This window comes from Kalmanozyma brasiliensis, assembly GCF_000497045.1.
Source record: "Kalmanozyma brasiliensis GHG001 unplaced genomic scaffold PSEUBRA_SCAF2, whole genome shotgun sequence".
Taxonomy (NCBI): domain Eukaryota; kingdom Fungi; phylum Basidiomycota; class Ustilaginomycetes; order Ustilaginales; genus Kalmanozyma; species Kalmanozyma brasiliensis.
Window position 1 is genome coordinate 1096128 of NW_015961959.1, and position 27781 is coordinate 1123908.

General features: G+C 57.2%; 12 protein-coding genes across 12 annotated transcripts; 5 read left to right on the forward strand and 7 right to left on the reverse strand.

Moving 5' to 3' along the window:
* Positions 1 to 424: 424 nt before the first annotated feature.
* PSEUBRA_002951 (Peptidase S10, serine carboxypeptidase) lies at positions 425 to 2170 on the reverse strand (the record flags this gene model as incomplete). The annotated part of the gene is made up of 1 exon (XM_016437357.1): positions 425 to 2170. One exon carries the CDS (start codon positions 2168 to 2170, stop codon positions 425 to 427), a length of 1746 nt encoding a protein of 581 aa, XP_016292823.1.
* A 1182-nt stretch (positions 2171 to 3352) lies between these two features.
* On the reverse strand, positions 3353 to 6385 carry PSEUBRA_002952 (uncharacterized protein; the record flags this gene model as incomplete). The annotated part of the gene is made up of 1 exon (XM_016437350.1): positions 3353 to 6385. The coding sequence occupies one exon, from the start codon at positions 6383 to 6385 to the stop codon at positions 3353 to 3355; it is 3033 nt and encodes a 1010-aa protein (XP_016292824.1).
* Positions 6386 to 8239: 1854 nt separating this feature from the next.
* PSEUBRA_002953 (General substrate transporter) lies at positions 8240 to 9983 on the reverse strand (the record flags this gene model as incomplete). Its single annotated transcript, XM_016437360.1, has 2 exons — positions 8240 to 9413; positions 9490 to 9983. 2 exons carry the CDS (start codon positions 9981 to 9983, stop codon positions 8240 to 8242), a joined length of 1668 nt encoding a protein of 555 aa, XP_016292825.1.
* Positions 9984 to 11625: 1642 nt separating this feature from the next.
* On the reverse strand, positions 11626 to 13917 carry PSEUBRA_002954 (GTP-binding protein LepA, C-terminal; the record flags this gene model as incomplete). Its single annotated transcript, XM_016437366.1, has 2 exons — positions 11626 to 11668; positions 11759 to 13917. The coding sequence occupies 2 exons, from the start codon at positions 13915 to 13917 to the stop codon at positions 11626 to 11628; spliced, it is 2202 nt and encodes a 733-aa protein (XP_016292826.1).
* A 292-nt stretch (positions 13918 to 14209) lies between these two features.
* On the reverse strand, positions 14210 to 16036 carry PSEUBRA_002955 (Isocitrate lyase/phosphorylmutase; the record flags this gene model as incomplete). The annotated part of the gene is made up of 1 exon (XM_016437367.2): positions 14210 to 16036. One exon carries the CDS (start codon positions 16034 to 16036, stop codon positions 14210 to 14212), a length of 1827 nt encoding a protein of 608 aa, XP_016292827.2.
* Positions 16037 to 16618: 582 nt separating this feature from the next.
* PSEUBRA_002956 (Nicotinamide N-methyltransferase-like protein) lies at positions 16619 to 18070 on the forward strand (the record flags this gene model as incomplete). Its single annotated transcript, XM_059464937.1, has 1 exon — positions 16619 to 18070. The coding sequence occupies one exon, from the start codon at positions 16619 to 16621 to the stop codon at positions 18068 to 18070; it is 1452 nt and encodes a 483-aa protein (XP_059320719.1).
* Positions 18071 to 18417: 347 nt separating this feature from the next.
* PSEUBRA_002957 (uncharacterized protein) lies at positions 18418 to 19239 on the forward strand (the record flags this gene model as incomplete). The annotated part of the gene is made up of 1 exon (XM_016437344.1): positions 18418 to 19239. The coding sequence occupies one exon, from the start codon at positions 18418 to 18420 to the stop codon at positions 19237 to 19239; it is 822 nt and encodes a 273-aa protein (XP_016292829.1).
* A 1031-nt stretch (positions 19240 to 20270) lies between these two features.
* PSEUBRA_002958 (uncharacterized protein) lies at positions 20271 to 20741 on the forward strand (the record flags this gene model as incomplete). Its single annotated transcript, XM_016437334.1, has 1 exon — positions 20271 to 20741. One exon carries the CDS (start codon positions 20271 to 20273, stop codon positions 20739 to 20741), a length of 471 nt encoding a protein of 156 aa, XP_016292830.1.
* A 423-nt stretch (positions 20742 to 21164) lies between these two features.
* On the reverse strand, positions 21165 to 21525 carry PSEUBRA_002959 (Cytochrome c oxidase assembly protein; the record flags this gene model as incomplete). Its single annotated transcript, XM_016437369.2, has 2 exons — positions 21165 to 21284; positions 21352 to 21525. The coding sequence occupies 2 exons, from the start codon at positions 21523 to 21525 to the stop codon at positions 21165 to 21167; spliced, it is 294 nt and encodes a 97-aa protein (XP_016292831.2).
* A 477-nt stretch (positions 21526 to 22002) lies between these two features.
* On the reverse strand, positions 22003 to 23535 carry PSEUBRA_002960 (uncharacterized protein; the record flags this gene model as incomplete). Its single annotated transcript, XM_059464938.1, has 1 exon — positions 22003 to 23535. The coding sequence occupies one exon, from the start codon at positions 23533 to 23535 to the stop codon at positions 22003 to 22005; it is 1533 nt and encodes a 510-aa protein (XP_059321334.1).
* Positions 23536 to 24593: 1058 nt separating this feature from the next.
* On the forward strand, positions 24594 to 25424 carry PSEUBRA_002961 (BTB/POZ; the record flags this gene model as incomplete). Its single annotated transcript, XM_016437343.2, has 1 exon — positions 24594 to 25424. One exon carries the CDS (start codon positions 24594 to 24596, stop codon positions 25422 to 25424), a length of 831 nt encoding a protein of 276 aa, XP_016292832.2.
* Positions 25425 to 26289: 865 nt separating this feature from the next.
* On the forward strand, positions 26290 to 27465 carry PSEUBRA_002962 (Glycoside hydrolase, family 16; the record flags this gene model as incomplete). Its single annotated transcript, XM_016437328.1, has 1 exon — positions 26290 to 27465. One exon carries the CDS (start codon positions 26290 to 26292, stop codon positions 27463 to 27465), a length of 1176 nt encoding a protein of 391 aa, XP_016292833.1.
* Positions 27466 to 27781: the final 316 nt, after the last annotated feature.

Sequence of the window (27781 nt, forward strand, 5' to 3'; positions counted from 1 at the left end):
CTACTGTCAAGTCTCTAGCAACGAGCGCTTCGTCAACGACCTTCTGTAATGTCTTGGTCGGCGATTGGAGGAAGCTGGCAACTGGCGTTCGAATAGATTTGGCTTGAAATCGACCACCTAAAGATCGCTCTCCTCTCGCCGTCTGGGCGTTCGCACTCCTTGTTATCCTTGCTCATGTGGACCTCACCTGCCTCACGAGCACATGTATGGAAGGTCGCGCGGTCTTGGCCCATGAATGTGACTCTTCGAAGGAAGCGGCTGAGTGCGGGACACTCTCTCGTCACGCTGTCAAATTGCGCCGTCGATTTTTGACGACGACCTCCTCACCCTCTCGTGAGCAATCATTCACCTTTGGTGTTCGCATCTAGATTCATCGAATTGCATGAAGAGCATGAATCTACATATCTAAAGGCGCTCAGTCTATCTAGGGGAAGTCGGCGATGATCTGGGCGATCTCTGGCTGGGCCAAGCCTCTGTACTGCAGCTGCTTGGCCATCAACTCCTCCTCAGCCACTGCCCGACGTCGATCCGAGAAGATCCCGTTCTCCGCCTCGAGTCCGTTGTCGAAGAAGGTGAAAGGCTGCTCGCTGGAGAGGCTATCTACGCGTCCGAGAAGGAACTCGAGCATTCTGAAGGCCGCGGATGGCTGATATTGAGGCACCATGTGTCCAGAAAGCTGGATAGTCACAAACGAAAGCTTTCTCTCCGTTCTGGTGACTCCCATCGTCCCTGAAGCTGCAACGGTTCCCTGCTGAGGATCAGAGTGGAAGGGAACGTAGAACGGATCCGTCGGGGCCTGTTGGAAGCCCTGTTGACCACCCCACGTCATGTTTTGGATCGAAAGCAGCGTGCCGTTCATGAAGAGCACCATGTCGAGCATTCCATGGCCGATCACGGTGCGCTCCACTCTATCGATCACGCCAGGAAGAACGGTAGTCGAGGAGTAGTGTCCGTCTTGAGCACCCTGATCGAGCCCCGAGCTGGTGTTGAACACGTTGCCCGCCGAACACTCGAGCCAGGTCGTGTCGAGTGGCGCATTGATGGCCTTCTTAACATCGGTTCGGTTGAAGTACAGTGAAGCCCCCGGCGGCAAAAAATCGCCACTCCCTGGTCCGCCATTGATATCCCACAAGATCGGGCATGTCGTTGCGACCTGGTAGATGTCGAAACATGGATTGAGGTCGAAAATCGTGCTGTAGACAAAGTCAAAGATGTCGCACCCGTCGGTTGCTTCTGGCGGAGGAGGGAACTTTCCCTTGGGTGGGAAGTTGAGGTTGTCGTTGAGATACTTTGTATAGCCACACTTTTCGTCCATGCTCTTGATTTGAGCTTTGATCGTGTCGTTGAAAGGGAAGAGACCGCCCCAGTAGTCGACGAACGCTGCGGTGGGCACCTGCTCCGTGATGGCATCGACATTGATCGAGGGATCGTAGATCATGATGCCTGTGACGTTGAAGTATTCCTTGTTCTCCTCGTCGAGCATGCTGCTCGCAATGTTGGGGACGTACTGACCCGCGTAGGACTCACCTGTGATGTAGACGCTGCGGTTCTGCAGATCAAACGTGTCGACAAAGTTGCGGAAGAAGCCTTTGAACTGGTCTGCGAGCTCGGCTTCGGTGGTGATGTTAGGCGTGCCTTGCGAGAAGCCGGTACCGACAGGCTGCTCGACCCAGACCATGTTGGTGAGGTTCTGCCACGTCCACGGGTTGGGTAGCGGCTTGTACGTGCCATACTGCCAGATCCACGGGCCATTCTCCTGGGACAGGCCCTCGAGCGAAGAGCAACCCGGCCCACCGTTCATCCAGATGGTGATCTCGTTGGTGGCAGCAGGGTTCTTGGACGGGAAGTACCAGAAGTACAACTTGCGCGTCTCGTTCGCATCCTTGCTGATAGGCATCAGACCAGCATACGACTCGCCAATGTCAAAGTCGACGTCAGGAACGCCCGTACCGTTGACGTAGAAGGGCTGCGTCTTGTTGTTGAGGTGCGTGTTGGTGGTGACCGCCGAGTTGGACTGCTTGACCGAGAGCAGGCGAGAGGCTCGGTCGGCGGCTCGGTAGTGGGCATCGACATAGTCGGACTGGAGCTTGCCGACGTGCTGGAGACCACGGGCGCAGGTGTCGTACACGGCGACGCCCGCCAGCAGGAGCACGGAGGGGAGCAGCTTCATGCTGTCTAAGGGGACGGGAGAGGGGATGCGTTGATGGGACGAAGGGAGGGGCCATCGTATGCCACGAGCTTGCTATATATGTACAGATGATAGAGAAGCGCTCAAAGCATTGTCATCATGCTCAAAGCAAGGGGTATGCCTACATCTTCTAGATCCGCCGTAGGCGATGTCTGCCAGCGGCAAGAAGATCAGGTGCAAGCGAAAAGCACAGATAAGAGCTCAAGCGCAAACTTCCTGCAAGCGAGCTTCATACGAAGGTCAGACGACAGGGGCGGCAAGGTTGGCATCGAATCGTCGGCTTGTCAATCGTGGGGCGAGTACCGCCGGAATCTTTGTATCGCTCGTCGCTGATTTGACCGGCACAGAAGGCTCCGTGACCTCGCCTATTTTAGCGCTCTTTGTTCGGAATAGCCACTTGCGATGCACTCTGACAGCATTGTGCCCGCACAACACCACCAGAGCAGGGGTTCGTGCTCGCTTTCATCCGGCGCAGTCAGAATGAGCGAAGCTTGGGCAGCTAGCTTGCGTCAAGAGACCACCAATCCTTTGAGTTGGGGTCAGCATTTGGCGCTTGGGACGTTTCCAAGGTTTGACGAGCATACAGTAGCTTCTGGACACAATGCTGAAAATTTCCGCCTGTCCAACAAGAGCTGCCGAGAATTCATGCGCCAAACGCTGCCGACAGCTCAAGCTCGGTTCGACACACAGACGCTCTCGACGCTCGCTTTTGGACAGCACACACACTGGTACAGGTGGCGCAAGCGCTTGCTCCGCTCGCCTCTCGTAAAGTAATCAACTTCGTATGCAGTACCATCCCCCAAAATGGGCTCGCTGCCGGCGGACCGGGATAGCGCTTTTGTTTTGCTTATCGTTGTGTGATGCCGCCGGGCCCTGTACAGGCGTCGACCGATACAACGAACAAAGAGCCCGAGCGCCGCCTCAATAGTCCATTGTGCGCCTACTGTGACAGGCGGTGTCGCATGCACTTGCAATTGGACCGCCAGATCAAACGTCTAGAGGGCCGGTGCGGTGGGCGCTACGTTGCATCTTAACTTTGCTGGCGTGTCGCTCTCACACGATGCAACACACTCTTGGACACTTTTCAGGAGCATAACCAGCACAGACTGCACACCTGTTGGGTATATGCCGGTGACACTGACCTGAATCCGGCACTAGGAGTGATCAGACCCGCGGCTCGAGCTCCAACTCGGTATCCATCGCCCTCCTCAGATCCATCTGAATCCCACTGTGATCCGCGTTGAGCTCTTGTGCCGATAGCGAGCTCGGCGGCCCCGCTATCTGCTTCCTCTTAGCTGCCTGCGTGATGGCGTCCAGATTCGACACGGTAGGCTTGAAATGAAGCATGCCGCTCTCCCACTCCCACCAGCGCTGCATCTCCTCGAGGTTGTCCTCGACGTTCTTGCACTTGGCCGTCTCCATGGTGAGGCGCGTGTCGTATCGCAGCGCTGCAGGCGCTTTGCGTGCAAAGATGGCTTGATCCGTGGGGTGGAGCGTCACGTAGACAGAGCGAAGCTTGCGTTTGCGCGTCACGAGAGCGTACATGCTGGCCTCGTGGGATCCGCCAGCAGCGGTAATGCTGCTTCCGAGCGAGGAAGATAAGACTGAATCGGTCATGGATGATGCACTGGCGCTGAACGGATTGGACGTACGGCGAATGTCTCCGTGGCGTCGGCGTCTCTTTCGGTCGCCGATCTCTCGGTACGTGCCAGAGCTTGAAGTGGATGTCCCGAAGCGGAAGCCGGAACTCGATCCTTCGATTGCAGTTGCCCGAGAGCTGGCTGCGGCAGCCGCTGCTTCTTCTTCGGGCGTGGGAATGTCGAGGATGGCACACAGCGTCTCGACGACGCCGACAGGATGACCATCGACGTGTGGCTGCCAGAGAGACCAGCGGAAGTGACGCAGACTAGGCAATTGACCACCGAGGCCACCAACTGCTCTGGCCTCGGAAGGGAAGAGCATGCATCCCGAAATGTGAAGTGTGCGCAACGTCGAGAATGCTGGCGAGGGCATGAGCACGCCTGGCAAAGGCCAGATGCTTTGAGAGCGACCATCGTCTGGGCCAAAGTCGGGGTGGCTGGAACCGTGCATCCTTTGATGGTACGCCAACTTCTCTCGGCGTGTGGTCTTGAAAGGGTGACCGAAGAGTAGTGGCGAGCTCCAGTAGGGTGGCGGAGGACCCAGGGAAAGGCTCTTCAGCTTGCCCATGTTGCACATGGCTCGACGACCAGCGATGCTACGCTCCAGCACACCGTCAAGAGCCAAGTCCTTGAGTCGCGGTGTCAGCATCATAACAGTTCGCAAGCTTTGCAGGATCGAGCCAAGCGTCATCTCGGACAGCAGGCGGTCCTCGTCGTTGCGTCGACGCTGCTTCTCCCGTTGCAATGTGGCGAACTCGGTGCCATCGTCGAGTCCTGCGTCGGGCTCATCGAGGAGACCGGTGCGAAGGGCCGAGTCGAAGCCGAACATCCCGCCACGAGAACCCAGAATGCTGTTGCCTGCTCCGGCTCTTTCGTTGCCGTTGGCGAAGTTATGGTCGCCGCCCCACAAGTCGGCTGGATCTTCGGGCTTCTGCTGCTCTGGCTCGACAAATTCGGGCAAAGCAAAGGTGGAAGAGCCTGTCGCGGCGCGACCGGTGCCGTGACGATGGGATTGAGAAGATGCAGGCTCGCGTACGATGGACATCTCCATGCGAGAGGTGGATGCTTCCATCTCCGAGTCATAATCGCTTCCGTCTGTGTACGAGTCGGCGTCTGATTCGGAGTCGCTGTCCGAGTCTGACATGCCGTCGAGATCGCCATGACGGCCGCCGTAGAGCTCGTCCCTGGTCGGAGGAGGAGCGCCACCTACGAGCAGATGACTGGCACCGGAGCGGGCAAAGAGGGTAGGATGTGTGAAGTGGTTTTTGGTGTGCAGCTCTGGACGTGGGCGAAGAGCACGCCAGCTGCGCAGCTTGGGGTCTTGAGCGTGATCTGCTTGCCAGACGCGGCGGGCCACGATGCGAGCACGAGCGCGTGTCTTTGCGAGCAGCCACACCACCCACCATTCGACCTTCTGATCGCCGACCTTGGCAATCTCGGACCAGTTTTGAGAGCGCCATGCTGGTTTCTGGACGCCCATCTCCGCAAAGCAGCGATCACGTTCTGCGTCAATCTCGTCAAGGTCCATCTCTTCGGAGTAGATGGCCTCATCGTTGTCGATGGTGCGGGAGGTGTTTGGTTGAGGTGCATGCGTCGCATCGGCCCAGTCGAGGGGATCTTGTTCGGTGCCAGGGATTCGGTGCTCTGCGCCTTGAGCCGAGAAGGGGGTGACCATGTCAGTGTCGAGAAGACTGGCTGCGCTTGCTGTGTTGAAGCGAGTCGATTTGTGTGCTGCGGAGGGAGATGCTGAGCGGGGTGATGCGGGGGACGACGAAGACCTGGAAGACGAAGCAGAGGAGGACCTGCTGGAGGAGGCCTTGAACGAGAGACGCTTGAGCTCGAGGAAGAAGGCGCGTTTGGCCACTTCCCTGAACTGTTTGACGAGGTCACGGCCGTCCCAGAGTCGGAGGACCCATTCGTCGACGCCGATCGAATTCCAGCCTCGATGGTCTCGATCGCCGGAGCCGGGAGCGTCAATGTGAATGCCTCGGGGCGCACGAGCGGGGTCGATGGTGCGACTGTTGGCCTGTACATTTTGAGCAGCCCATTGCGCTATCCTCTTCTCGAAGGCCGGTGACAGCAGATTAGATGGAGCAATGCCCTGCGCGAGGCACTTTCTGACGTCGTCGATGGTAGCGAGATCAGCATTGAGGCTGTAGGCGGTATGACAGCCGCCAAGACCGAAAGTGAGCGCGTTGGGCGGAATTCCTTCCCCTTGATACGTGTGGCCGACCCAAAGATGCTTGACGAGTCGTCCTAGGGCTGGTCGGTTAGTGAGGGTACGCGCGAAGAGCGAAAGACTGATGGGGTCGGAGAGACGAGGACCCTTGTAGAGGATGGAGGCAATGTACGGATAGTGCTGCGGTGAGAGAAGGAGCAGCTTGAGGGTAGTGCGTACATCAAGATGCGGTGCTGAAGAGCGAGCCTTGAGTCGATTGGCGTCAAAGTCGGATGGCTCTCGAAAGTCGTCGGTGCGAAGTGGTGGCAGGGTGCATGCTAGGTGAAGGATATGATCGACGATCTCGTCGGGCAGTTGCGCTTTCATGGGCGGCGCCATGGCTGATCCTTACGCCAGGGGATCAGCGAGAGAGCAGCGTGCAGTTTGAGCGTTGATCAACTTGGTGATGAGAGACGAGCCCGCAATAGGCTTTGCAGTGACGCCAGGTCGCTCGGCCGGGCTTGACGAGGAGCTTGCAAGACGAAGACGACGAGGCTCGAGAGATTTGTGCGGTGCAGAGGCCAGAGGCCCAAACGAACAGAGTAGCCAACTCGATGCGAGACGAGGGTGATGGTGGTATGAGCGATCAGCGATGAATGCGGGCTGAGCGAAGGAAGGATTCGAGATATTGGCGGGCCAACGAAACACTTTTTCCCAAATTGATGTGGAGAGAGAGAGAGAGCGCCACGCAACAGGAACGCGCTGTGCAGGCAGCGTACCAGCCGAATTGTGTTTGCGACCAACGCTTCCCACGCCCACATTCGTTGACAAGCCGGATCGCCCGCGTCTCAGTCAGATTTCGGCACAAGCGAAGGTCATGCGGGGAGAGATTGGTTTGCAACGGCACATGGTGATCCGAGCCATGGTCATCTCACACACGGATGAGCTCGCCAATCACCAAGCCAAGTGCAGCTCTTCAAAACAATGCGAGTCGACCGCTAGCTGACCTTTGATTGGAGGCAGCTCGCTTCCATCTCTTATTGGATCGTGAATAAGCCCTTAGGCTCTGCTGCAATCTGATTCGCCAGCCTGTCAAGCGAGAAATCAATCTAATCTAGTCGAGAGCAGCCGCTGGAGCAGCACAGTCCAAGTGCCTCGCTTGCAAGACTGCCAAGCCCACTCTACACGCTCCGCCAAAACCAGGGTCTGCCGGAGCCCATTCTGCCGCTCCGGCTTGTCAAACTCTCTTTTGCCACTCGGCACCGTCTTTTCCGGGCAGCCTTGTCGGATCGAGTCCGTCGCTTCTTCGATTCAGTCACAGCGTAGGCTTTCACCTTGTCACATCACAAGATGCATGCTGTGATGCGATCGGGCGAGATCGATCATCGCCATACAGTCCGAATCCATGAAAGTCGCAGTGTCGCCCCGACTCCATGTACGGAAGGACCCATACCGAAAATGCGATGGATCCTCGGAGAGACCTGATCCGATGGAGGATCGTGTGCGTCCTCTTGACCGGCATTGTGGCAAAATACTGGACTGCCCATTCCCTTAGATGTCCCTCGCCTAAATCTTTTGATACTGCATCGAGCCGAGTGCCTAGCAGCTTCCTGCTTATCCGAGCTGCGGCCCCAGAAGTACCACTGAAGCTAGCGTGACGGCTCCAGCATGTCGACTTCCACATCTCGACAAGGCGCTAGGCTAGCAGGATCCAGATCTCGCAAACAGGTGAGGAGGATTGGGGGAGCGGAGCACCACTTGACCGGCAACGCATTTCGCTGCGTCGCTCGGAAAGGCTGCTTCCGCGTTCTGCTGCCGGCTAGTCGGCCGTCTCATTCCTGCAACTCCTTCGATGCTTGGCACGCAGCTTCTGACACCCTGTCCAAGGCGATCTCAAGCACTCATTGTCCATCTCTGCCCACCCAGCGCACATCAAGTGCCTGATCTGCGCTCGCCGTATCCCGAACAATAGCGGAGCTTGCAGAACTACTGCGACTTATGGATAACGTTGGAGCGCTGATCAGCTGTCGTGGCTCGAGTGCCAGTGCCGGCATTGCCTATGACTCAACGGCTGACTCTTCTCAGCACGGTGTGCTCCCAACGAACACATTCAGATTAGCGCCTGATGCACGATTATTCTATGATGGTTCCAGAAGGATGAGCATTGTGCGAATACAAATACAGACATATGATGAAGCGTGAGACTGGGAGGACGGACCGCAGAAACGATCCGTTTTACATAGCGCGAAGCCTCTACTTGGCGTCGCGAACATTGTACGCAGGCTGACTAGCAGCGTAGGTGTCCGTCTTGTCCTTCTCCTTGTCGTCGATGGGGTGCGAGATGTGCATGCCCTCTCCTTGCCACTGGCCCTCGAGGGCGGCGGGCATGGAGTGGCTGGGCATCTCGTCGCGCACCGGTCTCCTGCTGGCGCGCCCAATCTTGTACCAGGGCAGATCGAACAGCTCGTCAATTCTCTCCAGACTCTGACCCGACGTTTCGGGGAGCAAGAACAGGTAGACAGGCAATGCAACGACGAGGGACATGGCGGCAAAGATGGCGAACGTACCCGCACCCTTGAGACCCGAGTTGAGCATCGGCTGCAAAGCACGGGTCGTCGAATACTGCATCAGGAAGTGGAACGCCATCACGAACGATGCGGAGAGTGCACGCACGTCCAGGCTGAAGATCTCACTGTTGATCAGGTACTGAGCGAGATTTCCACCTGCGGACCAGGATGCACCAGCAATGAAGATGCCTGCAATGGCGGCTTCCGAGGCGGGCTTGCTGGCCGCGTGCTTGTGGTCGATGAAGACGCCAAGGTAGATGGCCACGTAGAGCATGGCGAGACCCTGGAAGAGAGTCGAGACCCAAAGCGTGCGTCGACGACCGAACAGGTCGATCAGGAAGAACGAAGACAGGATACCAGCCGCGAGCTTGACGGCGCCAAAGCCAGCAGACATGACGTAGCCCTTGCTGTCGTGAACACCGATGAGGGTGAGGATGCGGTTGGCGTAGGTCGAAAGCGCACCGGGTCCCTGCCACTGACCGAGGATCTGGATGAGGACGCAAAGGACCAGCTTGAACTGGTTGTTCTTGTTGAGGAACAGCTCACGGACCTTGCCCATGAATCCAAGGCCGTCGGTAGCTTCCTTCTCCTGACGAACAGAGTCGGCGATCAGCTCGTACTCCTCGACAAAGGCCTGGTCGCGAGGGGCCATGCCACGGTACCATCCGAGCGAGGCCGAGGCGTCTTCAACGCGACCCTTCATCATGAGCCATCGCGGCGACTCCTTGAGGAAGAGTAGGCAGACCAGCACAACGGCGTGCAGAGCAAAGTTGAGGGAAAGAGGCACCTGCCAGATGGCGTTGGTCTTGGCGTTGACATGAACCTTGACTCCGAGGTTTGTGCAGTAGCCAAGGAGCAAACTGAGAGGATGAGGAAGAAGACGAGGGTTAATTGGGCTCATTCAGGAGAGAGCGAGGTGTCAGGAGGTGTACATACCCAAGGTAGACATTGAAAGAGTAGACGGAGGTGCAGAGACCACGGATCTGCTTAGGGGCGACCTCGACGAGGAAGATGGGGGCGACGATAGGCGTGAGACCGACGCCGACACCGGCGATGGCACGAGCGACGAGGAGCATGGCGTAGTGACCGCTGCTGGCGGCCCAAAGGGTGCTACCGAGGAGCACGAGACCGCAAGCAATCTGAGCACCGCGAACACGACCAAGACGTTCGCAGATGGGGTAGCCGAGAATAGCGCCGAGCACCGAGAAGAGCTGAACCATGGCGGTGACATTGGACTCCTTGTTGCTCTTGGCGGGGATGCCAAAGTCCTTCTCGAAGGTCTTTTGCGAGATCATGCCACCGATGAGACCTTCATCGATACCACGCGAGGCACCGAGAAGACCCATGCCGACGACGGCAAAAGCCAGACGCCAGTTGAGCGCCGAGCTGGGCGTCTCAGAAAAGTGAGCGAACTTGGAAGGGATGTACATGGTGAAGAAGGAGGGGAGGGAATATCGTGAGAGGAAAGGGGGCGAGGCAAGGCCCGAGGCAGGCTCAAGTATATATCTGTGCGGGAATGGCAGACCGGCTGGCTTCATCAAGGAGACAAAAGACGGGGACCCCACCTTCGATTGCTCCAGCGTTCATCATGTGCTGTCTGCCGACGTGCAGGACAGGAGCGCTCAGTCGTCTGTAAGGGACGAGACCAGACCGGTCAAGCTGAGCCACGACTTGGCGTGGGGCGACAAGGCAGAGGTACAGTGGGCGTCGGCGAAATCAAATCGAGCAGACAGGGGCTGACCCACGAGTCTTCATCTGCGCCGGAGTGGGTCTGAGAGCAGGGGCCTGAAGCGAGGGACGGTCGATGAGTGCAGAAAGTCTGCACGCGAGGCCGAAAGCTCATGTTCACGGGCTACGGATGTTGGGGTGCTCGCATCGTGGACTGCAGCCACTGTGTTCTATCGTCGATGCAGATGCGCGCAGGAACTAACTGTGTGGCCGTCCATGTCTTCCCCTTTCCCCAGACTCTCAGCATGCGTACCACCTCTCTCCGCAAAGCAGTCCAATTTGGGGTGTGCGGGGGAATAAGACAAGCTTGACAAATCGTTGAGGGCGAGACGAGCGGACGCGGAGCAGAGGCGGAAAGAAGCGGAACGAGCTTGTGCTGGCAAGGGACAGCATCGTGTGGCAAGCGAGCCTTGGGCGAAGCGAAGACCAGTGAGAGGTTGACGTCGCAAGAAGGGACGGCAACGAAGGCTGACCACAAATTCGCCGCTGACTTTGAAAGATCAGCCGTAGCCAACGGCATCGCTTCCCGGCGGCGGACGCGATTGGATGAACCCGACGAGCTCTCACCACGGCATAAGTCGTACAGTAAATCTTCCGAGGGGCGTCGCAATTTTGGCCAGCGTAAAGCAGATGTGTAGGCGGAGACATCCGTCGAACCATGAACGCAGCAGCGACATCGTCTCATCGGAATTAGTCTCTGGTTATGGGCAGGCAGGAAAGAACGCCGGTCAATTGCAAGTCTGCAAGTCAGCCTGGCAAGTGGGGGCATGACAGTCATTGTTCGAGCAACCGCGTGGTCTCATGGACGGAATGATCCGCAGTCAACGACAAGGAGAGCACAGGAAGGCGGCGAAACTTTGCCTGCACGCGTACTTGGTCGAGCGTCGGTCACAATATCCGCCGAGATCATGCAGTAAGGCAGGCGGGACTGAGGACAAATGGAAACGCGGAGATGAGCGTGGGGGCCATGGTTAGGACAAGCGAAGGGAAGGGTCCAAACTTGACCGGTGGCAGGCGTCTAGAATCCGCCGCTTCCACCGTTTTGCCCGCGGCAGGGTCAAATCCGATGAATCCTCGGCAGGCTCACCGGTCCGCCCTCCCCACTCGGCAAGCGCTCGGTTGGCTCGATCCGACCCGCACCTCGAACCGCAAGATCTGCCAGGAGCTTGTTCCGTGGTTGCAGGAGGATCTCTCCGAAGCGGCCGACCAGCCTGCAGAGTCTTTCCGACACGACTCCATCCACAGGGCGCGTTCTTCGAGCTGCTTAAGCTCATTGACCACCCCGGTCACAGCACAGTCAGTCTTAGGAAGGAAGGGGCCGCCTGACGAGGCAGAATTGCTTCATTACTTCGACGCTTTGGAGCGAGTATCGAGTACCTCGAGGAATCTGCGGGTGGTGTATAAAAAGAAGGACAAATGTCAGCATCAGTACTAGGAACCTGGATCGCAGAGGACCTTCCGCAACTCGAATACTCACTTCTCCGTGGGAATCTGGACCCTACCGACACCGAGCGCCTTGAGTCTCTTCTTGCCCTCCTTTTGCTTGTTGAGATGCTTCAGCTTACGTTCGTAGTGCCCGCCGTATAGGCCAGCAGTGACGTCCTTACGATAAGCCGACAGCGTTTCTCGCGCAATCACCTTGCTGCCCGTCGTTGCTTGGATCGACACCTCAAACTGCTGGCGAGGAATGATATCCTTCAGCTTCTTGGTCCACTGTCGTGCATTGTACATGACCTTGGACCGGTGCATGATGATCGAGAGCGAGTCGAGCACCGTGTTCGAGATAAGGAAGTTGAGCTTGACCAAATCGCTCGCTGCATAGCCATCCTCAGAGTACTCGAACGACGCAAACCCGGACGAGCACGACTTGAGCTTGTCGAAGAAGTCGGTGACGATCTCGGACAGCGGCAGTCGATAGGTCATCTGTACAGACCGAATCGCCGATGCTGACGGTGGGAAGGAGACGTCGAGCTGTTCTCCGCGGTGCTCGGCGCATAGCTGCATGATCTCGCCCGTGTACTCTTCAGGGCAGCGGACCACGCCTCGAACCATCGGCTCTTCCAGCAGGTTGATCTTGGCCTTGCGCTCCGAATCGTCGGGAAAGTTGATAGGGTTCGAAACGATCTCTTCACGTCCATCGCGCCATGTCACCTTATATGGCACGGACGGTGCTGTGACCAGAATGGCGTGTCCGTACTCGTCCTCAAGTCTTTGACGGAAGACATCGAGATGCAAGAGACCTAGGAAGCCGAGGCGACAGCCCTGACCAAGCGCCATCGATGATTCGCGCTGCACCGTGACCGATCGGTCGTTGAGCGCAAGTCGCTGTATGGCTTCCTCCAGCTTCAAGAAGTCGGTCGTCTCGATGGGAAAGATGCCGGCGTACACCATGGGCACTGTCGGTGCGAATCCCTCCAGCGGTTCCACCTTTTCTGACGCGAGATGGAACGTGTCGCCGATCTGTGCTTCGCTCATGTCTTTCATGTTGGCGATGATCCAGCCGACTTGTCCCTTTCGCAAGACGTCCGTAGCAATCATGTCAGGCGAGTTGACACCGATGCTGAGCACTTCGTATCGCTTGCCCGTGTGGCACGACGTGATTCGGTCGCCCTTCTTGACCGCACCGTCCGCGATCGATACAAGCGACACGACACCCTTGTACTGATCGTACCAACTGTCGAACACCAACGCTCGGAATCCTGGCCCTTCCCGACCTTCCAGCTTGCCGTCCTCGACACCTGGTGGTGGCTTTGTCCGCTCCACAAGGGCACGCAAGACGTTGTCGACGCCCTTGCCCGTTTTGGCGGATATCAAGAGCCGCTCTTGTCCTGGTAGTGTGGTGTCGATGCCGAGGATCTCTTCCATCTGTATGGAGCAGCGCTCCGGATCGGCGGCAGGCAGATCGCTCTTGTTGAGCACCGGGACGATGGTGAGGTCCTTCTGCTTGGCGAGCTCGAACACCGTGATTGACTGTGCCTGAACACCTTGAGTTGCATCCACCACGAGCAGCGCGCTCTGACACGCCGAGAGCGACCGGCTAACCTCGTAGGAGAAGTCGACGTGACCAGGGCAGTCAATCAGATTGAGCAGATATCTCCCTGCCCTGGGCGCGAAGCCGTCGTCGAAGGCCGAAATGAAGTCTTCGTCCGGCCCATGATAGTCGTACACCATCGTCACTGCTTGAGACTTGACGGTGATGCCCCTTTCTCTCTCGACTTTCAGCTTGTCGAGCACCTGCTGATTTGAGCCATCTGAAGGTATTGTTCCGGTAAGCTCAAGCAGTCGATCTGCTAACGTTGATTTACCGTGATCCACGTGGCTGATGATGGAGAAGGTCCTCGTCTCTAGCCGGTCGAACTTGGAGACGTCTCGAGCCTCTGCCATGGCTTTAGAAGCCGAGCTGGAAGCAGCTGGCACCGCTTTCTGACACAGCGCTGAGCTCGAGAAGCGACGAGACGGCTCGAGTGTCGACACCTTGGCATGGACTTGCAAGCGTGAAGATCGGGGCGAGAGCCCTGCAGATTCAGTAGCTCTCGAGCCGGAAGCTGTCGCACAGCCGCATCGCAGCGCAGGTGGCTGGTATAGCGAGGCCTCGCAGAGATGCGTCCTCCCTGCGCGCCATGCTGATCGAAGCATTGCTAGGCCTGTGGACGTCCTGTAGCACGGAGCGGAAGTTGTCGATATGGTGAGTGAATGTGGACACAACAACCCCTCACGAAGTGGAGAACGAAAGCTCAAAAATTCAAGTCTTCTCAACGTGATGTCCGGAATTCGGGCTTTGCCATGGCGCCACTTCGCGACGCTGCCTCCTCAAGTTGTCACTTGCGACCATGGACATTCATTCAGAGGACGCATTCCTTGCGACCGACTTCACCCTGACACCTTCAGGTGATGTTGTTATGCTGCATTAATCTAGGATTGACTGAAATTAGAAAGAGTGCTCGGTGCTTCCGGCGCCCATGGCCTGTGTTGCTGAGCTGCCCGAGCTGACGGCCTGGAGCATTCGGTCGACATACGCAGCACCGGACCACTTCTGGTGGGTGAGCACATCACAACCGATCTCCTTCTCCTTGCGCTGCACGAGCTCGACGTAGGCGAGCATACCGTCGGTCTTGAATCGCTGCGAGAGCTCACAGGTCATGGCACCCGTCGAGTGAAGACCGGCGAGCGAGATGAGCTGGAAGACGAAGCCGGACTTGGCCAGATCCCAAACAAAGTTCTTCAGGTCATGGTCCGAGAAGCCGTGAGCGCTCCAGTTGAAGCTTGGACTGAGGTTGTAGACGAGCCATTTGCCGGGCAGGTCGTTGTGGATGTCAGCGGCGAAGGTCTGCGCCTGCTTGAGGTCGGGTGTCTTGGTTTCGAGCCAGAGCATGTCAGCGTAGGCACCGAAGATCTTGACACGCTTGATGGCGGGAGCGACGCCGCCCTTGAAGTGATAGTAGCCCTCCTTGGTGCGGGGAGCATCCCAGCACCACGTGGGCACACCCTCGGCGCCGAACACCTCCTTAGCGATGGCTCGTGCGTCGCCGTTGGAGACACCACCAGCGACCTTCTTGCTGTACTGCTCGATGCCCTGCTTGTTCGAAGCGTTGTGCTTGGCGACAGCCTCGTTGAAGGTGAGCAGCTCGCACTGGTCCATCCATGCCTTCTCCGCGGCATCGACTTCAGGACCAGAGGCGCCAGATGCTTCCTTGGAGGCAAGCGTGTCTGCGAGACTCCTGGTACCCTCGGGCAAGTTGTAAGCACCCTTGATAAACTCGTGGTCACGGGCGTCGATGCTCGACGAGATGAGCTTGGCGGATTCCGAGTCGGTACGGGCGATCAGGATGTTAGCTGAGCCGAGAATGTCCCATGCGAAACGAGTGGCTGTGAGGCGGTTGACGTGCTCCGAGGTGGGAACCAGTACCTTACCAGCCTGGTGACCGCACTTCTTGCCGCCGTGGAGCTGATCCTCGAGGTGAATACCAGCAGCACCCTGTTCGGCAAACAGCTTGGCGAGCTTGAAGACGGTGCTGAGACCGCCGTGACCCGTATCAGCGTCCGCGATGATGGGACGAAGGTACTCGACCCACGGAGTCTTCGCCTTCTGCTCGGCGGAGAGCTGACATCGCTCGTCCCAGTGCTTCCGGTCGTGGTGCTGCTGAGCCTTGAAGAGACGCTGCACCTGGTTCGGAACGGTGGTGTAAGGGTAGTCTGCAAGATCGGGGCCGACCTCGTTGTTGCAGGTGGTGAGCACCGAACTGCACGCCCAGCCGGACACGTAGACGACTTCCTGGTTGTGCGCCATTTGCGATTGTTGAATAGGATCGATGGCACCCATAGTGTGCGCTGGCGTGCCCTTGGCTGCGTGCTCGGAAAGAAGAGAGAAAAGCTTGTCGGCCATGAGAGAAGAGGCAGGTGGGATCACAGGCATGGAGCCGCGCTTGGAGACAACGGCTTCGGGACCGTAAGGACGCTTGATGCCCTTGAAACGGGGGCTATCGAACCATTCCTGTACTTGCTTGATTGCGGCATCGTAGTCTGCTTGCTCCTGCTCAGCGGTCGGTGCTTGTGTCCGCAAAGGAGCTGGTTGTGGATTGAGCGAGGTGGCGGCGGTGGAGCTCATCCTGATGGCGCGAACCGACGAGTTGGGAAGTGCTTGCCTGGGTCGGCAGCCGAGGCTGAGACGGGCGAGACTCGACGAGGGAGCAGCGGAAGTTTGAAGACGAGCTGCGTTGACGCGAGCCAAGCGAGCAGCGATCAGGCGAGAGGACATTGTTACGCGCTCGGTCGAGATGGGATGATGGTGGTGGACGCTGATGAAGGAGATCAAGCTCTAAGGACCCTTGATACGACTGAGCAAGAAGAACTCGACGAGCTGAGCCCGGAATTGCCGAAGCGAGCAAGAGCCAGGTGAATCACGCTGTCGGGTCTAAGCCGGTTGATGCAGGCTGAAAGCGCTTTCAGCCGTCTTCCCCGCAGCCGTCCTGTGACCGGCTCTCTGCGGGCACAAAACCTTAAAACAAAGTCTCGGCCGTGACAGTCAGTGTGGACCCTTGTTCGAAATTTTTGGTGAGAAATGCGGAGAAGGTTGTCCGCAATCTTTCTTCTCGCCGTCATCATCATCTTCTGAAAGCTCGGCGGCGGTCTGGAGCGTCTGCTGGACAGACTCTGCCACCGGGGTTATTACGTTGGACTGGCCAGGAGCTTAAAGCTACCTCCTCAGTCTTTTATCGACACCATGATCTGAAGCGAGCTAAGGGACCCTGGACCGCCTCGTCCATCTTCACCACCTCTTTGCCTCATAGACCAGCCCCGGATCCCATCGAATCACCGCGCCGCATGATACTCTCACGACATGACCCTACACATGTCAGCAAGTCTCGTGAACCCTACGAGCTGCCTGCCTCGCGTAAAGAACCACCCTTCCTCGAATGACCTCTTCCAGGCTCTTGGACATCTCTCACTTCTCTACTCTCCCCAGTCGCTCAATCAGGACGAGGCTTCACTCTTCGCAGCGTGCAGCAGCAATGACGATTGCGATCGTTTGGAATATCAGGATGCCATCGACGCTGCCAAAGTGGACGACCACGAGAGGCGTTATGCTATGGACTGGCTCACACGAGTCATCGGCAGCGGCCTTTACTGGGTGGAAGATGGATCCAGTATCACGTCGGCGGACGCTCTTTTGGATCTTGCCGGGCGCATCTTAGGAGGTCATGCCAGTCTTGAGGAAGCTGGTGCTATCTCTCGCGAGTTTCGCTTCCCTCTGAAAGACCCCGTGGTCGTCCCCAAGGAGGATCTGCGGGACTTGTCGTCTGCCACTACTTCATCGGAGACCATCGAAATCTTTCTTCGAGACGATCCTCTGCCACCGTCAGACACGCAGTCGGAGACCGCTGCACAGAGTGGGAATGGCTCCAACCAAGATGCTGCGGCCGCGGTTGGAGTGCAAACTTGGGGAGCGTCCATCATTGTCAGCGACGTCCTCGTTCGACATCCCACCCTCTTTCACCCCGGGCTTGCTCGAGCCTCCGACAAGCGGCTAAGAATCGCGGAACTGGGAGCCGGAACGGGTCTGCTGGGCATGGCGACAGCCAAGCTCCTTCAGCAGACGCAGATTCCCGCTGATATCGTCCTGACCGACTACCACACACAGGTGCTGAGCAATTTGGAGCACAATGTGCAGGAGAACTTTCCCACTACGGACGAGTCCGCAAGCTCAGCCTCGGTCACGGTCGAGCCTCTGGATTGGCTCGAGGTCCACAATGAGGTGCTTCAAGGCGCTCTGGATCTCGAACAGCCCAAATACGACCTGATGCTGTTGGCCGACGTCATCTACGCGCCTGAGCATGCACTTTGGATCCGCTCCTCGATCGAAGCACTGTTGCGCAAGCCGAGCAGCGACGACAACGCCATAGAGTCGGCGTCTCGCGCTCACATTATCATGGCTGTTCGAGGCACGGGCAAGTTCGAAGGTCTCCACAAAACGGTCGAAGACGCTTTCATGCCGCGCGTACGGTCAACAGCCGCCCCTTCACTCAGCACTTCTCTCGCTGGGACGCCGCTGGATACGATGCCTGGGACACCCGCTTTGACAGCAGAGACGTCCGGAGCAGTCGATCAGAAGGGCCACGTTAGCCACAGTGCCCTCCTGCGCTCTCGGATGGACAAGGTTTCCCTTCAGCAAGCTTGCTCAACAGGACCGCAATTGACCATCCTCAAGCGACGCAGGCTGGACAAGCGATCCAACGTCGGGCGAAACGACGAGCAAGAGTACCTCTGGTTCGAGGTTGGCTGGACCATGTGAGCGTTTTCTTCTTCGCCTCATGGAATGTAGATCATAGAAGACTTGATACACCATAGACTCAGCCCGCTGTAATAGACATGTACACTATGAACAAGAAAGAGGAGCTGAAGAGGGCGACGGATGCTTTCACAGTCCGGGCCGAGGAGACTGGTCACAGGTGGAGGAACAAAAGGGCGAGTGTGGGGTGTGGTGCAAATTCCGGCGGGATTACGTCTTCTTGGAAACATCTTTGCATTCGGCTGCTGACAATAGACTCGAATCGCCTGAACCAGCACCTTCACTCCCGACCAGCATCACCTCTTCTTTCCCCGACGAGCTCGTTGCGAATCGACGGCATCACAGCCAAGATGGTGGCTATCAACGGAACCTACGATGTAATGCTGGTGCCTCTGCTGATGCCCATCTCGCAGGTGCTGAACTTCCTTCCGCCCAAGGTGCGCAACATCGAACCGTCGCCGCTCATCTCCTTCACGCAGGACCAGATCGCCCATCTCGGTCTCAACGCCGCCGAGTACAATGCAGGTGCCAACCACCCTGTGATGCTCGAGCTGGGCTACCAGGACCACACGGGCCCTGGACCGAGAATCTTCCGACCCAGCTTTGACGAGGCGAAGCTCGAGGTGCTTGGCATGCGTCACCCTTCGCTCACGGGCAAGCAGCCAACGACAGCGGACAAGGGCTTCGTCTTCAAGCAGCTCATCCTCTTTTCGAACTTTGTCCTGTGGTCATCATCCAACGTGATCGCGGGGCTGAGAAGCAACCTGGCCACGGTCACACCGCACAAGTCCCCCTCGATCTACGCCGTCGACGAAGCGACCATTCTATACAACGTCAAGGACTACATCGAGGTCAACTTTTCCAAGAACGGCGATCAGGGGTCTGCCACCAGCAACGGCGCAGTGCAGTGGTCTGGTCGACCCTGGTACGGATGGAACACGGGCGACACCCTGACTCAGTTCGTGTTCGATGTCGACAATCCCAAAATCTCGCCAGTGCCGTACAAGGCGGACACGAGGATCAAGACGCCGTCGTTCTACGATCCATCGGTAGCAAAGGAAGCCGCCAGCGTCAGTCCAGAATGGAGCGAGTTCGATGGTGTGGCCAGCTGGAGGTTCCAGGCCAACTACTACAGCCGTGACATTAAGGCTGCTGATGCCAATGCTGTATGAGGAGTGCGCAAGGCACTTCAAACACCTTCACCTGTGATTCTTCGATACCAATGCAAGCTATGTCCTCTTCAGATAGGGTCTTTGTGCATCAGACTGCAGCGACTGCTTGGAGTGAGACTCGAAAGACGGCAGGGCCGGTTGCAGCGATCCGACCAGCTGGTTCCGAGATTGCATGAGCTCTAACAATGCGCAACAAGTAGAACAGTGGGCGCAGTGTGCCGCTTGAAACCAACGAGCAGGCAAGGCCTCGAGAGCGTGAAATCGTGAGAGAGTGTCAGATCCAGGGTCGGACTCTGAATTGTAGCTCAGCCTCGTCAGGAGTAAGGGCTCAGCTCTCTGCGTGTGAGAGAGAAAGCGACCTGCAGCCGTGGCAGCTAAGCGAGGTCAACGGCAGGCCAAATTCGTTCGACGGGGAATTTATACAGAGAGGATCGTCGTAGCGCGCTGCTGCTGCTGCCTTGCGGGGGTTGAAATTGACGAGAAAAAGCTTCAGCCCAGCATCATGCAGCAGCAGTAGCAGCAGCAGCAGAGAGAGAATTTCCCCTCGATTTAGACTGCAGCTGCTTTGTGCCGCCGCGTTTGGATCGCTGCGGTTTTGTTTGGTGAGGGACCAAAGGGTCACCTGCGAATGCAACTTCCCCGCAGGGCCCTCCTCACCATCATCTGCACCTTCATCTCTATCGCCATCCCTACCATCTTCATTCTGCCATATCGACCATCGGCACATCATTCTACTCATCCTATACTGGTCTTCGATCTCGCTCTCGAATTATCTTTGGACATCCTGGTCAAGCCGTACGGATTGCATCTATCGAACTCCATCCGCGGCCGTTTGCTCTCTGATTCCTCTTGGTCGCCTTGCTTTATTGCTGCAAGCTCCCGCCTTCGCCCATCTGAAAAGGTCATCGCGCGGTCACTGCACCGAACGCTATCCTTGTGATCATCGCAGACCTCGCAGAGACACAACACTATACCTGCTGCAGTCGGATAATCACCAGAACGCGCCACCTGACCCGGTCTCCACACACAGAATGCACGCATCCGCATCCACATCAAGAGCGTCTGCTCTGCTCGTCGCAGCGACGCTTCTCGTCCTCGCAGCCACCGCCGAAGCGCAGGTCTCGTCCGCGTTCGCCGGTACATCCTTCCCGCTCTCGTCCTTCGTTCCCGAGGTAACCTTCACGCCGGTCACGACCTTCGCCCGCGCAACGGGCGGCAACCCCACGGTCATTGGTGGACCCGGACCCTCGCCCGACACATCCTCGTATACGTTCAGCTACACCGTTCCCACCCAGACCGTGCCCGCCATCTTCCCCTCGCAGGTCTACCAATCCCTCGCGTCGAGCGGCGGCTACAACACGGCTTCCAACGCCAAGGACCTTGTGCCCGACCCGAACAACCTGCAGATCGCAAACGGCGCAACGGAGGCGATCAACTATGCTGCGCTCAAGGCGGTCTTCATCACCGTCGCTGCGGCCGCCATCGTCGTGGTCATGCTCTGATTTCTGGATACCATCGAAGGACACTGTCTTTTCTGTAGAACAACATCACGCTCATTTACGTCGGACCTAATGTCGCTTATGGAGGCGCTTGGGTCCGATGCGATCACCCTTTTCCTTTCTCGCTGGACACGCACACTTTCCCTTTTGTTGTTCTCGAAAGCTAATCGTTTGATTCACATGACCTGATGCCGGTGCCTCCGACTGCGTGGCGTGAGAATCTCTTGAAAGTGGTGTGCGGTGAGGATACAAGTACAAGTGTTTGCTGTGCTGTTGAGTGAATCGTGCGGCTGGTCCGATCTGTCGGGAGAAGGCTGCGGCTGATCCGATCGTGGATGAGAGCCGAACATGTTCCTGCGACCAAAATCGGCGTGGCTGAATGTGCGAAGTGCTTGTCCAACGGATGAGCCGTCTCTGCTTATCGTTCTATCGTGACGACCCAGTCGATCCTGTGCCAGCTGCATCGACCTGACTGGTCCCTCCCGTGGCATTGTTGGCCCCCGCTGTTGGTGGAGCGTTACCCCTAAACCTCTTCCTCATATCCAACTATAAAGGCGTCACCGTGTCAGTACCACTCTTCCATCGTCCAGAACAGGGCTCTATCGGTGCTTACCATCCCGCGTCGGCACTCGACAAAGCTCTTGTACAGCTGCTGGCACTCCAATGGCAATTCGGCCATGTGCGACTGGATGCATTCTTGCGCCGAGTTGCCGTGTTTCGTAAAGCAGTCGCTCTTGAGGATGCACTCAGTCAGGTCGGTGCGGATGTGCTGGCACGAACCCACCATCTTGTGAGATATGCTTTCTTTCACGTCCCTCTGGTGCAGCGAGAGTCAGGATGTGGTCGGCGAGCGCGATACGAGCGGAGGAGTCCGATGTGATTGTAGAGAGAGGTGCGCTGTGAAGGGTGCAAGGGAAGATGATGACCAAATGGCAGGTTCGGGTGTCGGAAGGACACAAAAAAGTGGAGAAGTGCACCTGCAAAATTACCGCCTGCTGGAGGCGCAGCTGCGGATGAAGCAGAAAGGCTGCCATCCCGCTCATGCTCAGTGGACCATGCTCAACTTCTTCAAGACAACCTGCCCCTTCGCCGACAGCCAAGCGCTTCCTTCGACTCACGAACAGAACGCTGCAGGTCAGAAGTCTTCATGTCTCAATCGGCACACACACAACCGCAATCATCAAGTTGGATGCTGCTTGTATCGAGTATTCAAGTCTGTATCGACATGCCGTGTGACCATTGCTCTACACCTTTGCCGAAGTCTTCATGAAAGCAGCCTCCTCCGCACCGACATCTCCACCTCGTAGCTCTTCTCATCAAAGTTATCCGTGAATACGTACGGCAGCAGTGTGAAGAACGCAAGAATGAACAGCGCCGATCCACCCAACAGGGCGCTTGCGGTGATGCGAAGCTTCGGCGTGTTGAACGCTTTGGGCTTGGGCTTTGGCTCTTCGTGTGTGCCATTGTGGTGAGAATGAGGCGGACGATCTCCGGGACTCGTCACATTCGCCAGTAGGGGGAAGCTTGTGTTGAAATCGCTGAGGAAGATGCGTCTGATCGATTTGTCGGCACGGATCATCGGGTAGTCTTGGTGTGAAGTGCCCTCAATCACGTCAAAGCTCTGAGTCTCTGGGAACCCACCGAGTCGACCCAAGGCGAGGACAAATTGCGATCCGCGGTCGAGATGACTTCCACCTTGCGTTTTTGCTTGACAGTGCGTGTCACCGGGGCCAGTGTCGACGAGACCCACCGCATAGTGCACCTTGCGCGAGCGAAATCGGTTCACGATGGCCTCCCGACTGGCATTGACGTCGCGCCGCGCATAGCCGATGATGCTGGAAGCATTGCCAATGCCGTAACCCCAACTGTCCCAGCCGTGACACGAGCCGTTCTGATACGGTCGCTGATCGTCTAGCCACGCCCACGAGCCTGGATTGGCAACCCAAAAGTGCACGTTGTCGTCATACTCCTTGGTCTTTTTCAGCACGGAGTAGCGTTGCACTGCTTGACCCCCCATCGAGTGGCCCCCGAAGACGACCTGTTTGATGGAAGGAAACTCGCCAGATTGGAAGATCCAGTCGGTGATATTGTCGAGGACGTGGTAGGAGCTGAGGTTGGTCTGAGGTTCGTTGCGTGCTTTCCGTCCGGATTGCCACTGCGAACCGTGCCAGTAGAGCTCGCCGTCTTTCACCGCGCCGGCTTCCTTGTCGTCCGAGTTGAGGAACGCAGGACCGATGATCATGACCTGATCCGCGACGATACCGTTGTCCGGGTTGGAAGCAGCGATGGTGAGCGCGTTCCGGAAGAGGTTGGCGTACTTCCAAGAGTCTCTGGGCTTTCCTGGCATGGTGATGACGGCGCGTTGGATGCGACTGTTGTCCTCGCCCGGTCGATAGGTTTGCGAGATGTACATGGGCATGGTGAGGTTCGGCAGTACGTGAAAGGTGCGGTTCAGCGTGAAGCCGTCCAGCTCAGGAACGTCTTTCCAACCCATCTGGCCGCTTGCGACCTGCATGTTCTCCACGGAGGGCGTCTGCACAAAGGGGATTTGCGACAACCAAGGCGGGTTGGAGGAGCCACCGTCGTCCTTGATGATCAGGTCGTCCGGGTTCGAGTCCGAGCTGCTGTTGGGTACGCCGGGCATTTGCTGGATGTCGGCTGCTGCTTTCAGCGGGTCTTGCTCGTCGGCGATGTACTGAAATTGAGATTGTCGCTTGTAGAGGCGGTCATAGCTGTGAGCTGCGACGAGCGAGCATACCAGCGTCAACACCAGTGCTGGCCGGAAGAGGAGATGCATCTTGGTCAGCATGGCAGTATCTGATCATCATCGTAGTGAAGAGTATAGCCAGTAGATACTCATTGACAACGCAGCAATTCAAACGGCTTCAAGCTTGCAGCAGACCAGATTAAGCTCGGCGGTGGGTCAACGCGATTTCAGCAAGGCCCCACCCGTGGGTTCGTGACAAGGTTGGGCTCAAAGATGAAAGGAAGGCTGCGCGCTCTATGCAGCTGCAGATCCGATGGTTCCGTGAAGGCCCCGAGCAGACGGCTGACACGGAGACGGCGCAAGGCGCAGCGGACTTTCTCTCAAGCTGCGCAAAGGTCCGATTGTGTCGTGAGAAACGAAGGAGCGTCGTCAGGTATTACTCTGCAAATCGTGAGAATGCGCCTGTGGCGAACATCGTTGCTCCAGTCGAAATGAAAAGCCCACTCTTGCGCCGTCCTGCAATCCATGTTGGCTCTGCTGTCTCTTTGTTTTCGAGGTTTGCCACCTCACTCTTACCCTTAGTGAATGACTTCGCTCACTGCAGTTGCTTTTCGGCATTCTTGTTTTCGCTGCGCAGCCACGATCAAAGGATCCGAGCGACCGCAAAGTGTATGTTTTAATAAGCTCGTGACCCTGTCTTTCGTCTCCATTCTGCCTACCTTCACTCTCAAGCATCTGTGATCCTCTTTGATTTCTTGACTCCATAAACGTCGCCGTCCATGCAAGAATCCGTCAGAGCCAATGAGACCGGCGACGGGAGGCAGATCTTCCACTGCATCGAGTTCAAGAAGGCACCTGCCGGAAGCGAGAAGTTCGTCGGAGAATGTCGCACAACTTCTGAAACCACGCTCATCATTCGACCCAATGATGCATCAGCAGAGATTCAGCTCGACGACGGCAGTCACTCCTATTCTTTTGTCAAGCAAGCTCTACAGTGGTGCGAGCGCATCGACATCAGCATCGGCTATCACTTTCAGGCTTCGTTTCATTCTCTTGTCTGGAGCAGAAACGCTCACAGGTTCACACGCTTGCTAGACAACGAGAACGTGATAGCGTGCACATGGACTTTCGACAGCACTAGCCGCGAAATGCAGAAGCTCTTTCAGGTATTGGGTCACAGTCACTTGATCGTCAACGTCGCACTCTACCTCGGCAGCTACACATCGCAAACAAAGGCAAACGGGCCCATGCAGCAGTGGTGGCCTTCTTTGGCTGAGCCAGCTCAGTCGCTTGTCGCTTTGGCAAACCTGATGACAGCCGCAAACTCGGAACTGGTGCTGCTTGCTCCAAGTAGACCGGCCGGCGAGACCCGATTGCTTCGAGCGCACAAGCGTTCCCTGTGTGAAGCCAGCACTTATTTCGCCTCACTCCTCCAGTCTGACTTCGCCGAGGCCTCGGCTCTGAGACAGGGCAGTCTCCAGCGCGCCTCTTCCTCTCCGCCGCTAGAGGTTTACGACGTTGCGACGGCAACTTCTCAAGGTCAGCGCATCGGTGTCACAAACGAGACGCCTACGCTCAGGCTCAACGACATCAGCTACGGGCAGTTGCAAACTCTGCTTTTTTATGTCTACACAGGCGAAGTCGTTTTCGAGAAGCCCGCCATGGCCCACTACTTGTACTGGTGGGGTGATTGTTTGGAGCCGGCCGATGCATTCGAAATGTATCGCATTGCTCACAAGTACGTCATCAACGGGCTACGCTCAGCAGCGCTTCGGCACATCGCAAAGTGGATCTCCAAATCGAGCGTGCTGGAAGACCTGAGGACGAGAGAGGAGATCACGTTGTTCCCCGAGATCAAGGAGGTCTATTCCAACTTTTGCAAGGCCGCGTATCCGCACATTCCAAACGACTCGGACGAACTCATCAAGGATGTTCTCGGACTTGACATGGCTCAGATTCGGAGCCTTCGAGGCTTCTGACCAAAGTGTTCTCCTCTTTTCTACCTCTCCGACAAAATCGGGTCCACTGCCGCCCAATGCCGCAGAGCCTCATCATGGTGGATCTCAGCATCCTCGTACCGAGCTCAGCGCCAATCATCCGAGATGTGTAACAATCCAAATTTTGTGAAACGATTGCCTCGCCCATGTGTGCTGAGAACGCGGATCCGTTTCTACTAACAGTGTTGTGCTCGAACTGGCACAAGAGCGAGAGCAAATCAAGTGTAGGCGTCGCAGTCTGGCGATGCTGCGTCGGAGAACTCGAGATTTGGCAGCCGGCGGTCTGCTTTGACAACACCATCACTTGAAGGCGACGGAAAGACCTTGAGCAGGCAGTGAAAGAAGAACGTGTTGATCAGGCGCTATGAGGGGTCTTGGATTAGTTGCCGAGATGGTGGAAATCGCCGTTGCGAGGCTGCCGAGAGAGAACCCTTCCTTGACAGGCTGAGCACGGAATCGAATTTCGAGAAGCGCGGAAGAGCATCATCGCGCTTCGAGATCAGGAAATTGCATAGCCCGCGCAGCTCAAGGGCTTGGCGGCTGTCAGCGCACGAATACACGCCGCCAAGACCCTTGTTCGCTATCGTGTAATCTGATGCTTCGTTCCGAGATGCCGCTCTTGACCGGCCACCCGCTGCTGCGCCGCCTCTCATCATGCATCGTCTGCTTGCAATGGTCTTCGTCACGACCACCACGATACCAACATCCCCGCCACCCACCACTCTTGCCGTCTTCTCCTAGAAAAGTCGCCATGACGGTCTCGATCCAATCACGCCCATAGAGCAGCCCGACCCACCATAGACTGCAAGACCTATAGATTGGCTGGCTCGATCAGCGCCACTTCAAGATGCTCGCTCGCTGCACTCTCTCACTCACGGCGCTCGCCGCAGTCTTGCTGCTGTCCAGCGCAGCACTCGGCGGCAACTACACACTCCGCGAGGAGATCTCCGGCCAGCAATTCTTGGAGCGGTTCTGGTTCTGGTCGTACAACGACCCAACACACGGTACTGTTGACTATGTCGATCAGTTTACTGCCGTCTCGAACGGCCTTGCGACTGTCAACGCGAATGGAGCCTTCGTCATCCGCGCAGACAACACCACTGTAGTGCCACCAGGGCAAGGTCGAAGGAGTGTACGTCTGCACAGCAGACGTCTGATGAGCGACGGCATCCTCGTTGGCAAGATCTCGTTCATGCCGCAAGGCTGTGCGACGTGGCCAGCGTTCTGGACGTGCACCAACGACAGGTGGCCAGCTGGAGGCGAGATCGACATCATCGAAGGCGCCAACGACCAAGGGCCACGCAACTTGGCCAGTCTGCACACGCTCTACGGATGCCACATCGCAGGCGGCTACCGCTCCGACCAGACCGGCTTCACTGGTCAGCCCGACTGCTCCTATCAACCCGGCTGCTCTGCATCCTTCACCGCCAACAGCTCGTACGGCCCGCAATTCAACCAGAACGGTGGCGGCTACTTTGCCATGCGCCGCGAGACGGGTCCTGGCGATCCTGGCATCGGCGTCTACTTCTGGCCGCTCAACACGGCCGCATCCAACCTGCCTGCAGCGGTGAGCGCCATCGCTGACGGTCGCGCAGCGCCCAAGTACGTCGTCACCAACGCCAACGCCACGGGCAACGACCGACGCGAGCTCGCCAAGTGGGGCACACCTTCCGCGTTCTTTGCCAACGTCGCCAACTCGTCCGCTAGCGCTACTGCACTCGCCACGGGTGCAGAACCCGTCTGCCAGATGCAAAACTTCTTTGGCGACCACGAGATTATCATCAACCTCTCGCTCTGCGGCGACTGGGCCGGCGAGACGTTCGGGTATAGCGGATGCGCCGCAGCCAACGGTAATGTCTCTTGCGACAACTTTGTACGCAACAATCCGTCGCAATTTACAGACGCAAGATGGGAGATCGACTACATGCGAGTCTACGACAATGCGGCCGCGAGCAGTGGTCGATCTGCCCAGTGGCTGTGCTTCAGCATCGCACTTGCACTCATCGCATGCTTGACCTTGTAGCATTCCTCTTCTAGAGTAGACCTGTATGATAGCATCAGACTCTTAGACACTCAGACATACACTTCACCGAACACAAAAGCTCGCAGCTCTCTTCGTGCTGATCAGGCTGATTGAAGAGATTTGGGAAACAGGAGGTCGAAGCACAAAATGGCTCGACAAAAATGGACGCAAAAATGGGGACCAAAAAGAAAAAAGAACTGCAGCACCTAGGATTCCCGCGTGGTCCCCCACCGCAGTACTGACTAGGCGATACCTTGCTCAACTTCGCAGATCGGACGGGATGCGGTGCTTTCAAGGTTCTATGGCCGCAGATGTG